The sequence below is a fragment of the Dama dama genome, chromosome 3, assembly GCF_033118175.1.
Source record: "Dama dama isolate Ldn47 chromosome 3, ASM3311817v1, whole genome shotgun sequence".
NCBI classification, from domain to species: Eukaryota; Metazoa; Chordata; class Mammalia; order Artiodactyla; family Cervidae; genus Dama; species Dama dama.
The window spans coordinates 63,326,157-63,338,663 of NC_083683.1; the positions used below are offsets into that span (position 1 = coordinate 63,326,157).

At 40.9% G+C, this 12,507-nt stretch overlaps 1 protein-coding gene across 3 annotated transcripts in view; it reads right to left on the bottom strand.

The window, feature by feature from the left end:
- The window catches only part of MSRB3 (methionine sulfoxide reductase B3), a 172,698-nt gene that overhangs the window by 76,053 nt on the left and 84,138 nt on the right, over nt 1-12,507 (bottom strand). For all 3 annotated transcript variants that reach the window (XM_061130715.1, XM_061130708.1, XM_061130722.1), the window contains one exon: nt 1,097-1,125. In XM_061130715.1, coding sequence (XP_060986698.1) covers nt 1,097-1,125 — 29 coding nt within the window. The remainder of the gene's footprint in view (nt 1-1,096; nt 1,126-12,507) is intronic.

The following is a 12,507-nucleotide window of genomic DNA, read 5'->3' on the forward strand; positions in this document are numbered from 1 at the left end:
ACGCACAGGATGGAAAGATTTCTGATATCACAATTCTTAAACTGGGTGAAATTGTTAACTCACACATACAGCTGTCATATTTAAAGGGTCTCACACCAAGTTGAAGAAATTCATTAAACCATACAATAAAAGATACAGTTTTTAGGAAGAAAAACATGTTGGCTCCTTAACATCACCATCAGAAAGTATAGTCCTTGGTTCCTTTGTGAACATAATAAACAAAAACTTTTTTTTTTAAGTTAAAACATAGCGGAACTCAAACCAGAGTAAGAAAGTTACTTTTAAATTCAATGAGTTATATGTTTTTCTGCAAATTATTTTCTTCTGCAATTGAAAATTAATGTTTATTTGTCTATAATACTTCGACAAAAGGTATAATTCTTTTGTACTGAACATGAGGTAATTTTTGTCCTTTAACTGTAAACACCATCAGAAACTCTGGAGCATGGAAATCTCAGCTAGTGAGATAAGGACACGGTCAAACGTAAGGATTATATAGCTATATTCATTCTTAATGAGAAGAAAACATCCAATGAGGGTGATATGCCACTGTTTGTGAGAATGTAAATTTTGTCTTGACAGAGACAAAACAGTGGCTTAAGGTGACCTTCATTTTCCATCACCCATCTCCTTGGCAAGACAAATTTTAAAAAATGAATAAATCATAGACAAATTTCTATTTCTATTGGCTAAAACCCTTTACAGTTTGCTGGATTAAATGTATCTATTACCCATATGTGATGACAAGTCACTTGCAGAGAACCTTCAAATTATTCAGGACTTTTGTCCACTGAGAGAATAACATTCTGTTTTTAGCAATGAGTATCCATGACTTTCACCTTTGGTTTTAAAATGAAACTCGGCAGATACAGAGCCTTTAGTACTTATTTCAGAACCATCGAGAATCCTAAAGTGAACATCTTAATAACTTACAATTCCAAGCAGTCAATAGTCCTGCTCTGACGTGGGGTTCATGTTTTGAAAAGAGACTGCCTAGTCTGTTTAAAATCAAAATGGTTCTCGATCTGATGAATTACTCCTTAGAGAATAATGTAAATAAAATATACTCAGAATAACATTATTAATATAAACATACCTGAACCGGAGTCAAATTTGGTTTCTGACCTGCAAAGGGAAAGAAATTTTTTCCAATATAAAAATTGCTTATTAAACAGTAACTTAAGAGGGGGGAAAGATGTAATATAATTACAGATTTCAGTACATTGGTCAACAAAGAAGATAGCTTTTTAAAATGTAAATACATATTTATTTTAACCATTTTAAGTGCATGTATATAACCTTAGGTCCTCTAAACATGTACATATCCATAGAGATGGCACAGTATGGAAAAGATATTAACTTCTCAGCATTTTTTTGAGAGAGAAAGAGAATAAATTTTGTAAAACAAACAAACAAAAAAGGCAGCCAATCTTTACAGATTAACTTTTCAGTAATACAAGAAAGCAATTTAATAAACCCTCAAATTTTAAATTATCCTTTTTACTTATTATGAAAGACTTTCAATTATTCAAAATCAAGTAATTTTTCACTAAGTTCTTCACAGAGTAAATGAACCTAGTAACTCCATACATTTAATAAGAAGGAGAAAAAAAAAAATCAGAGCCCTTGTGGGAACATGATGTTTCAGATATAGGTTAATACTGGTTGTAAATTCAGAAGCCTTTGAAGCTCTCAGTCTGGCTGTGGGAAAACTTCTGTTGGGTAATTACTCTCAAGATGCTGCTGGTGTGCTGTCAAGCAGAATTAACCCTCTGACTAGGCCTATCTACACAAGCCACTACAAGACAGCATTGTCTCTATCTAGCTCTCAAACCAATTAGTGGGCATGCTCCGGCTGGATTTATATCACACATTAACAATCAATAGTATATATGTTCGCAGCTGCCACGGCAAGATACAAGAACCGGCCAGCAGGAGTCCTGTTAAAGGATGTTACATTGACAGAGAAGATTTTTTCTTTTTTTTTTTCCTGGGGAAATTTAGTTAACTAAGTGGGAAAGGAGATTTCTTTGAAATTACGCCAGGGTACCAAAGCACTTTTGGAAGCGGTGGCTTTCTTTACCTAAATTAGCTTCAAGAAAAGTCATCAAAGGAGGAAGGGGGAAAGGATAAGCAAGAAACAGGTTCCTTTGACATAAAAATTCGTTTTCTCAAGTATTCCCAAATAAAGTTTCAGCTGAGGCTTCAACAAAGTCAATAACCATAAACACAAAAAATGATTATTACAACCATGGTTATCAACAATCACCGCTGTAATCCAGGCTCGTATCTGTCTCAAATCCTGGCCCCACTACTGTCCTCAGCTTGATGCTTTTCTCAGGTGCCACTGATTCCTGTTTCAGGTGCAAACCTACTTTCACTTTTTGTCCTCTCCTCTTCTGGAAAGCCTGGCATCATGCCCACTTCTTTGTTTCCCGCATCTCTGGGCATAGCTCTAAACGGTAACACTCACCACACACTGTCCTGCTGGTCTCCTTGCCTGTCTTCTCCACTAGACTATGCCTCACTAGAGTCCTCAGCCACAGCGTCGGCCTAGTGCCCGGTGCTTACGCCTATATCGGGAAATGTCTATATGTCAACAAATGGCTATAGACATTTCAACAAATATCTATAAAGGGAAATCCCTGCCTCCCCATGCATCCCTTCCTTCTGTCTAACATTCCCTACACTCATGTCCGAAAGGGCGCTCTGTCATCTCCCCGAAACCAGGCTAGAGCAATTGCTCCTGCTTCCTGTTAAATCTTCAATATCTGAGTCTCCCCGGGTTCCTCCTCCCTTATGTATAGAAGAGCTCCAGAATTAACTTAAAACCCTACTTCAAACCTATGTGATACTCTTGTTATCCCTTCTTCTTCCTGGCTTTTCAAGCGAGTATACTGAGAGGACAGACTCTAACCTATACTGCCCACCTTCCTTTCCTGACCTCCTCCCAACATAGCCACTCTGTAAACCACAAGGATCTGTCCTTGCTAAGTTTTCTCAAAGGTTTCCTAATACCAAACCCAACAGCCCTGTTACAGTCCCCACTTTACTAAGCCTCTCTCCCACTAAAATTCTGCCTGAAACTTGTGCTGTGACCTCTTAATGCCACATGTACTAAACTGAATTCATTTTCTTTTGCCACAAATATAATTCTCCTGCTATATTTCCTATCCTTTTGAGTCAGAAATGATGATGCTGTTCTGGGGTTTTCTTCTGCACCCCCAATATCTAATTAGTCACCCAAACCTGTTGATTCTACCACCTTCCCCCTCCTCTCTATCCTCACTCTTACCACCTTTAGGCCTATCTTGGGCTCCCCTGGTGGCCCGGAAGGTAAAGAATCTACCTGCCATGCAGGAGGCCAGAGTTTGATCCCTGGGTTGGGAAGATCCGCTGGAGAAGAGAAAAGCAACCCACTCCAGTATTCTTGCCTGAAGAATTCCATGGACAGAGGAGTTTCGCCAGCTACAGTCCATGCGACTGCAAAGAGTCGGACACAACTGAGCAACTGACACTTTGGCTCAATCATCTCATAACCTGTCTCCCCACCTCTCTTCCAACCCACCATCTAATCAGCTGCGAGGTGTTTTCCAAACATTAATCTGATCACGTTAACACCACCACCCAACAACTGAGCAGAGTTTTTCCAAACTTCAATCACAAGTTGACCCATGAGTGGATTATACAATTAAGTTAGTGGATTAGGACTAGTATTTTTTTTTTAATGAAGTAGAACAGAAGACAGATGCATCCCATATTGAGAGCATGTGCAGTTTTGTATAACTTTTAGGTAGAAGTGCATGCATTTGTGTGTGTGTGTGTGTGTATGTGTGTGTGTGTTTTCATGTATATGCATATTGGCCAGTTACTAGCCTTACAAATGAGTAAAGAACATCTGCTCTGGCCTTCCTCTGGCTGCACTCTCCTCTCCACCAGGCAAAGAGTCTCTTCTTATTCCCCTGGAAGCTCCAAGTACCAAAGTCCTCAGCATTTTCGGCCCAAATGGCCCTGAGCTGACTTCCTCAGCCTATGTGGACCTTTCACAGGTCAGCCTATGCTACTAGTGTGTGTGTGTCCAGCCCAAGCAGTGGCCAAAGGCTGTTCCTTGAAGGAAGGAGCTTGGACCTGAGGGTAGAACGAAGGGGAAACAAAGAGGGCAGGGCAAAATGCTTTTCCTATTCTTCTACATTCCTGCTGAGAAAATCCTTCATTCAAACCCTCCTGTGAGAGTGGGGAGCTGGGAGGACCAAGAAGCCAAGGGTTGCCCCTTAGGCCAGACTGTCACAGTCTGGATGGCCTTGGAAATGGGGGCCTGGCTGGTGGGAACAGGGAATGGGGAGTGGAGAGGAGTACAGAGCCTGTGGCAGAAAAGAAAGAGTCTCTCCCTCAATGAAGAAGAAAAGATAGGTGTTTCTCTTACGGATTCCATAACCATTAGAAGAGAAGGCTGAGGGAAGGTTCTCCTCCCCTCCCACTTGGCCTGGTTACCATTACCTCCGCATTTCCCCAGGCTGAATAACAGTCTTTTGGTGGAAGATGAGTTTATTTAAAATCTGCTCTAACCTAGGGCTTCCCTGGCAGTCCAGTGGTTAAAAATCCACACTTCCATTGCTGAGGCACAGGTTCAATCCCTGGTCAGGGAACTAAGATACTGCATGCCCCATAGCTATAAAATAAATAAATAAAAATAAAATTAATAAAATAAAATTTGCACTCTTTTCAATCACTTGATATCAGTGATTCTACACAATGTTTTCACTGTTTTTGTTACAAGGTTTAATCTGTCAAGGTAGGTTAGCAAACTTTTCTAACAGTTTATTGCCTTGACTTATAACTTTTAAATAATTAGCTGTACTATATCCCCACTTGTCCTCCTGCCCAGGCCCTGCATATGTTGGGGCCAGGCCTAGTAATGAGCCATCATGTAGAAAAGTATGTCTTACAATGGGTCATAGACAAAAACATTGAAAAACTACTGACCTAAGGACACCAAGTTCACCTTCCTCTGCAATAAGGGGCCCACCATCATCTGGGTCTCCCGTCCCACCTGTAATCCTGCCTCGAATCCACCTCTAGACTGTAGCCTTCAGTCTCACCGAATCCAACAATTGCCACAGTATTTCACAGCCTTCATCCAGCATCCTCAGTTTAGAACACCTTTCCTCCAGCTCATCACTGACAAATGTTTACTCCATAGACTCGCCTCAGTCCCGGCAGCAGCCTGCCTGCCCCCGTCTTCTCCCAGAGTTTCTTGCTTACCTTCAGTAACTCCATGGTTTGGGTCCTGGCACAGCAAACTGCCCGCCCCCCACCACCACATGTTACTGACACTAAGCCCATCAGAGTCTCTTCATGGTCCCAGCACTGAGCATAGCATCTACTATTTAAGAATTATTAAATAGGTATAGCAGGGGACTTCTGTGGTGGTCCAGTGGTTAGGACTCCATACGCCCACTGCAGGGATGCTGGTTTGATCCCTGGTCAGGGAACTAAGATCTGCTATGCCAAAAAAAAAAAAAAATTCTTGAGCTGAATAAAAATGAAAATACAACATATCAACTTTAAAAATTATATGGGAAAAGTGACAATTTTTTAAGTGTGTAGCAGGAATCAACACTTGAACAAATGAATCTGTAAATTAACAGAGGGCCAAAAACAAGATATAGTAACCAAAAACTATAAAGTGCCTCATTTGCAATATGAAAAATCATGTCAGAAACTGTTATTCCCCAGACCATTTTATCTCCTTCAGAGAAAGCTGGTCAACATGTCAAAAATACACATAATGTACAGAGAAACATTTTCACAAACTAATTAATGACCTTAAGTATCAGCTTAAAAAAGTATTTTCAGAATTCTCAGGCACAGTTCTGCACCTTCAAAAAGCCATAACTGGGACTTCCCTGGTGGTTCAGTCGCTAAGACTGGAACTCCCAATGCAGTGGGCCTGGCTGCAGCACCTGGTCAGGGAACTGGGTCCCACATTCCAAAACTTAAGATTCTGAGTTCCACAACTAACACTTGACCCAGCCAAATAAATAAAAAAAAATAAATGTTTGAAAAATCCACAACTATTCTAATAATAATTAAAATATGATAATAAAAGTGAATACTATCAGTTTTAGGGTTAGAGAAAACTGGTTCCATGGTATAAGTTAATTTAATTTCTATTGAATTTCATATATACACATACATACACAGAGAAACAAAGCACTCCTCTATCATACTGTGGACTCTGATCACCTCTACTCATAAATCCTCTTTAAGAAAGTAAATAAAATGTAAATGGTGACATTGTACAGGAGGCAGGGATCAAGACCACCCCCAAGAAGAAGAAATGCAAAAAAGCAAAACGGCTGTCTGAGGAGGCCTTACAAATAGCTGTGAAAAGAAGAGACGAGAAAGGCAAAGAAAAAAGGAAAGATATACCCATTTGAATGCAAAGTTTCAAAGAATAGCAAGGAGAGATAAGAAAGCCTTCCTCAGTGATCAGTGCAAAGAAACAGAGGAAAACAAAAGAATGGGAAAGACTAGAGATCTCTTCAAGAAAATCAGAGATACCAAGGGAACATTTCATGCAACGATGGGCTCAACAAAGGACAGAAATGGTATGGACCTAACAGAAGCAGAAAAAATTAAGGAGAGGTGGCAACAATATACAGAGGAACTATACAAAAAAGATCTTCACGACCCAGATAATCACGATGGTGTGATCACTCACCTAAAGAGAGACATCCTGGAATGTGAAGTCAAGTGGGTGTTAGGAAGCATCACTATGAACAAAGCTAGTGGAGGTGATGGAATTCCAGCTGAGCTATTTCAAATCCTAAAAGATGATGCTATGGAAGTGTTGCACTCAATATGCCAGCAAATTTGGAAAACTCTGCAGTGGCCACAGGACTGGAAAAGGTCAGTTTTCATTCCAATCCCAAAGAAAGGCAATGCCAAAGAATGCTCAAACTACCACACAATTGCACTCATCTCACTCGCTAGTAAAGTAATGCTCAAAATTCCCCAAGCCAGGCTTCAACAGTACGTGAACTGTGAACTTCCAGATGTTCAAGCTGGTTTTAGAAAAGGCAGAGGAACCAGAGAGCAAATTGCCAACATCCGCTGGATCATCGGAAAAGCAAGAGAGTTCTAGAAAAGCATCTATTTCTGCTTTATTGACTATGCCAAAGCCTTTGACTGTGTGGATCACAACAAACTGGAAAATTCTTCAAGAGATGGGAATATCAGACCACCTGACCTGCCTCTTGAGAAATCTGTATGCTGGTCAGGAAGCAACAGTTAGAACTGGACATGGAACAACAGACTGGTTCCAAATTGGGAACGGAGTACATCAAGGCTGTATATTGTCACCCTGCTTATGGTCACTTATATGCAGAGTACATCACGAGAAACACTGGACTGGATGAAGCACAAGCTGGAATCAAGATTGCTGGGAGAAATATCAATAACCTCAGATATGCAGATGACACCGCCCTTATGGCAGAAAGCAAAGAACTAAACAGCCTCTTGATGAAAGTGAAAGAGGAGAGTGAAAATGTTGGCTTAAAACACAACATTCAGAAAACGAAGATCATGGCATCTGGTCTCATCACTTCATGGCAAATAGATGGGGAAACAGTAGAAACAGTGACAGACTTTATTTTCTTGGGCTCCAAAATCACTGAAGACGGTGACTATAGCCATGAAATTAAAAGATGCTTACTCCTTGGAAGAAAAGTTATGACCAACCTAGACAGCATATTAAAAAGCAGAGACATTATTTTGCCAACAAAGGTCCATCTAGTCAAAGCTATAGTTTTTCCAGTAGTCATGAATGTAAGAGTTGGACTATAAAGAAAGCTGAGTGCCAAAGAATTGATGCTTTTGAACTGTTGTGCTGGAGAAGACTCTTGAGAGTCCCTTGGACTGCAAGGAGATCCAACCAGTTCATCCTAAAGGAAATCAGTCCTGAATATCCACTGGAAGGACTGATGCTGAACTGAAACTCCAATACTTTGGCCACCTGATGTGAAGAACTGACTCATTGGAAAAGAGCCTGATGCTGGGAAAGATTGAAGGCAGTAGAAGGGGACGACAGAGGATGAGATGGTTGGGTGATATCACCGACTCGAAGGACATGAGTTTGGGCAAGCTCTGGGAGTTGGTGATGGACAGGGAGGCCTGGCGTGCTGCAGTCCATGGGGTCTCAAAGAGTCAGACTGAGTGACTGAACTGACTGACTGACTGAAAATATAGATAGGAACAAAGAAATGGCAAGTGTGAAAAAAGAATTCACATAAATACATACTTTACAGGAAAGACAAAGAGGGGTGTTCATTCATTCATTCCTTATGTGCTTATTTTCATTCATATACTATGCTGGATGGTAGGAATACAAAGATGTATAAAGTAAGGTTGTATGAGGTATAAGATGCATGAATATAATTGTGTCTCCACAGAGACACATTTCACTCCTTGATTATAAACTTATATCTAAGCTCAAAGCTATTCAACCAATTCTTTTGGCAACTGCAGAAAGACGGTGAATGTAGCCCCAATGTTGCTATCTTCCAGTATCCATTCTCCCCTTTATTATTTTGGAAATAGAATCTCTGAGTTTTAGATGGGCACATGGCCGCTGAGGTAAGACAATTTTTCTACACTATTTCCCACTTCTCTTATAGCTAGTTTTGACCATGGAACTAAGTTCGTGTCAAAAGGATGCAAGGAGAAGAATTATGAGTTATGCCATTGAAGCAAAATTCCACACTTCTTCCCACTGGCAGGGAAAGAAGTGATTGTTTCCTGGAGCTAAAGCAGCCATTCCTAGATCACGAGAGAGAAGCTGATAGTAGAGCACCAGCCTTTGGCTGATTGTACACTCATACTAGTAGCACCATATCAATCCCAAACTGTTACCATGTTTAAGCATTATTTTGGAGTCTTGTCAGAGCAGTTGTAACAATAGTACCACACTTTAAAAAAAAATAAAAAAGGCTTAAACGAAAACTTTTGAATTTTCAAACCTAAAAAGCTTTTATGAATTTTAAAACCATAAAAGGCAGCTCTAGGAAAATTTAAGTGTCGTTATTATTTTTTAAATAATGAAAATATATAACATAGGCATTCTTTTGATAATAAAGTTGTAGATTTTAAAAAGAAGGCAGTTTTAGTCATAGATTAGAGCTCTGTAGTCCTGAACAAGTTTATAAAACTACTGTTCTCTATTTACAGGAAATAACCCAGTATCTGGGCTTCCTTGGTGTCTCATTGTTAAAGAATTTGCCTGTAATGCAGGAGATGCAGGAGACGCCAGTTTGACCCCTGGGTCGGGAAGATCCCCTGGAGGAGGGCATGGTAACCCACTCCAAGGCAATACACTCTTGCCTGGAGAATCCCAAGGACAGAGGAGCCTGGCAGGCTGCAGATCACAGGGTCTCGAAGAGTCAGACACGACTGAAGCGACTGAGTGCACATAACCCGGTATCTATGAAAGCTCTATGTGTATTGAAGTCAAGTTATTTTATTATTTTAAAATTTTTACTGTCTCTCATGAGGAATCCATGAAAGTCTCCATGGCTTTTTGCTTACTTTCAATTGTATTGAAGAAATTTAAATGGGACTCACCTAAGTATGAACTACGAGCTAATGAAGTCAATGTTTCAAAAGGTTTCAACAACATGTAGAAGAATGAGGATGCTGTTCATATTATTTTTAATGGGTGTCAACTAAAGATTGTAGCTGCAAAAAGTTATTAGAGGGAAGGAGTAGGAGGGGCAGGCTGATTTTTGCCTGTCTGTGTATTATATATGGCAACTCCATGCCAAGGATTTTCTAGGACAATCCAAGTCTAATAACCTATCCTGTTGTCCCTCATAAAAAATGGACATCAGAAATTCCAATATTTCAGGATCCTACTTATAAGTCTAAGAATTTTTTCCTACCCCTACAAGTAATTCAAAGGCTTTCCTCAGACCAGAGGCTGGTAATAATGGCAGTGACTATTTATGCGCCTCTTTCAGTTACATAAACACAGTAAGCGTCCTCTCCTTGGAAAGCTCTCTCTTCCTCCCCCTCACCCACTCCAGTATCTCTTAACCCCTCTGCCTACTTAACTCCTAAAACTTTCCCCATTATTAGCTTAATAATTATCAGTTCTTTGAAGACAAGTGGCCAGACTAGATTAAATCCCTAGAGTTTATACTTTTTACAGCACCAGCCACTCCTTTGCACTCATCAGAGCTGTAATTCATTCTACCTTTGTTCATGGAGTTATTTGATCACACTAGAAGAGTTCAGTAATTGTGGTGGACACGATCTGTTACGTAGGTAATCGCCACTCGCCCCCTTCTCTGATAACAGAATTGAAGTTTTTGAAGGGTACAAAAAATGTGACCACCTCAGGACTGAATCATTATTAGGCTTAGCCAACTGTGGCAATTCTACACTCCTTCTGTCAGGGACGGGTTCAAGGACAGGCGTGGAGGCCAGCTCCGAGCAGTGAGAGGTACAGGGTAGCCTGCGCAGGATACTTCTTGGTTAGGTTTTCCCTCATGAAAAGGACTGGGTTGATTTAGGGAGAAAGCCCTTTTCCTACCCTCTCCCTGTTTCCTGGCTTTGAAGTTATTATGTGAGGCTATGACACTTAGAACTGTTGTAGCAACCCTGTAACCAGGAGGAAAAGACCAAGAAAACTGTAGAAATGCCAAGCCAGAACTCTGAGGTCACTGGGATTTCAAAACAGTCTTTCTCTAGAGTTCCTGCTGAGTTAGAAAGCCAGGTCTGGCATTGTGAGGCCATTTTTGTGTGGGTACTTCTGTTACTTTTAACCCAACCTATTCTAACTGATATTGCTACCATAGGAGTACTCGCTCATGAACTATCTACTTACCGTGTTTAAAACTTAGGCCTCTGTGTTATACTTTGATATATTTTGTTATCTTTTGATAACAATGATGCTATACAACACAAAAGACCGAAAAATATGCAGAAAGAAAACAAAATGAACTTGAATGTTTAAAGACATGTTAGCTACCACAACTGAAAACAAAGAGAGAAAAATAAAAGGTACCCATTAACTACATGCCTAATTTTTTTAACTTAAAAAAATATAAATTAAAAAACCAGAAATTTAGACTTGAAACTGATCATCATGAGCAGAAGAGCAAGACAGTTCCTCCTGCGTTGTTGTTAGCAGATCTCTGACATGAGCCTGTTACTGAGAACGCTCAGGCTGAGTGCAGCTACAATTCTTCTTCATTTATCACTCCCACTGAGCACTGTAATTACTGCAGACAACACAGCTGTCTAAATTCCTGCTCCCCTCGACACAGTTCTGCTTCCACTGGTACTGTTTTTGCTTCTCATCTTAACCAGATCTTAGCATTTTCACTGGGATCACTGCCACCTTGGTAATCGGGAGACTTTATACAGCGGTAATATAGTCTATGAAGGGCTTAATACCGAGGTAACGATAATGGAAAAGGTAGCCAGTGGAGACAGACAGATCAGAACCCCATCCCAGGTCTTCCACTTTCTATCCTATGTGATTTCAGAGAAGTTCATCACACTCTACACCTTGCTTTCACTGTCTACAGAGTGGCAGCAATGTATTTACACTTTAAAAAGTTGTGTATAGGTTAGATGGGGCTACTTTGGTGGTTCAGACAGTAAAGAATCTGCCTGCAGATTCTGGAGGCAGGAGACCTGGGTTCCATCCCTGGGTCAGGAAGATCCCCTGGAGAAGGGAATGGCTACCCACTCCAGTATTCTTGCCTGCAGAATTCCATGGACAGAGGAGCCTGGTGGGCTACAGTCCATGGGGTCACAAAGAGTCGGACATGACTGAGCAGCTAACACATACATAGGTTAAATGATAGGATACTATAAAGTGCCCAGGTCAGGTCCTGGCATATATGAAAATCTGAATAAAGGGCAGCAGTAAGGGGACTTTCCTGATGGTACAGTGGATAAGAATCTGCCTGCCAGTGTAGGCAGATCGAACACAAGTTCGATCCCTGGACCAGGAAGATCCCACATGCTTTGCAGCAACCAGGCCCGTGAGCCACAGCCACTGAGCCTGAACTCTGGAGCCTGCGTGCTGCAACTACTGAAGTCTGTGCGCGTAGAGCCCATGCTCTGCAACAAGAGAAGCCGCCACAGTGAGAAGGCCAGGCGCCACAACAAAGAGCAGCCCCCGCTGCTAGAGAAAGCCCAGGCCCAGCAACAAAGACCCAGCGGAGCAAAAGTAAAGTCAATACAATTTTTAAAAAAGAAGTCTCAATTTAAAACTTAAAAAATGGTAGCAACAATATTAAAGCTTGTGGCGACAAGTACAAATAGGAGTATTTTAACAAGTAAAAATAAAATACTATACTATAAAAAGAAAGAATGCATTACGCTGATAGATGGGCTTCCCCGGTGGCTCAGCAGTAAAGACTCTGCCTGTAATGCAGTAGCCACAGGAGACAAGGGTTCAATCCCTGGGTTGGGAAGAAGGGATAGGCTCCCCAC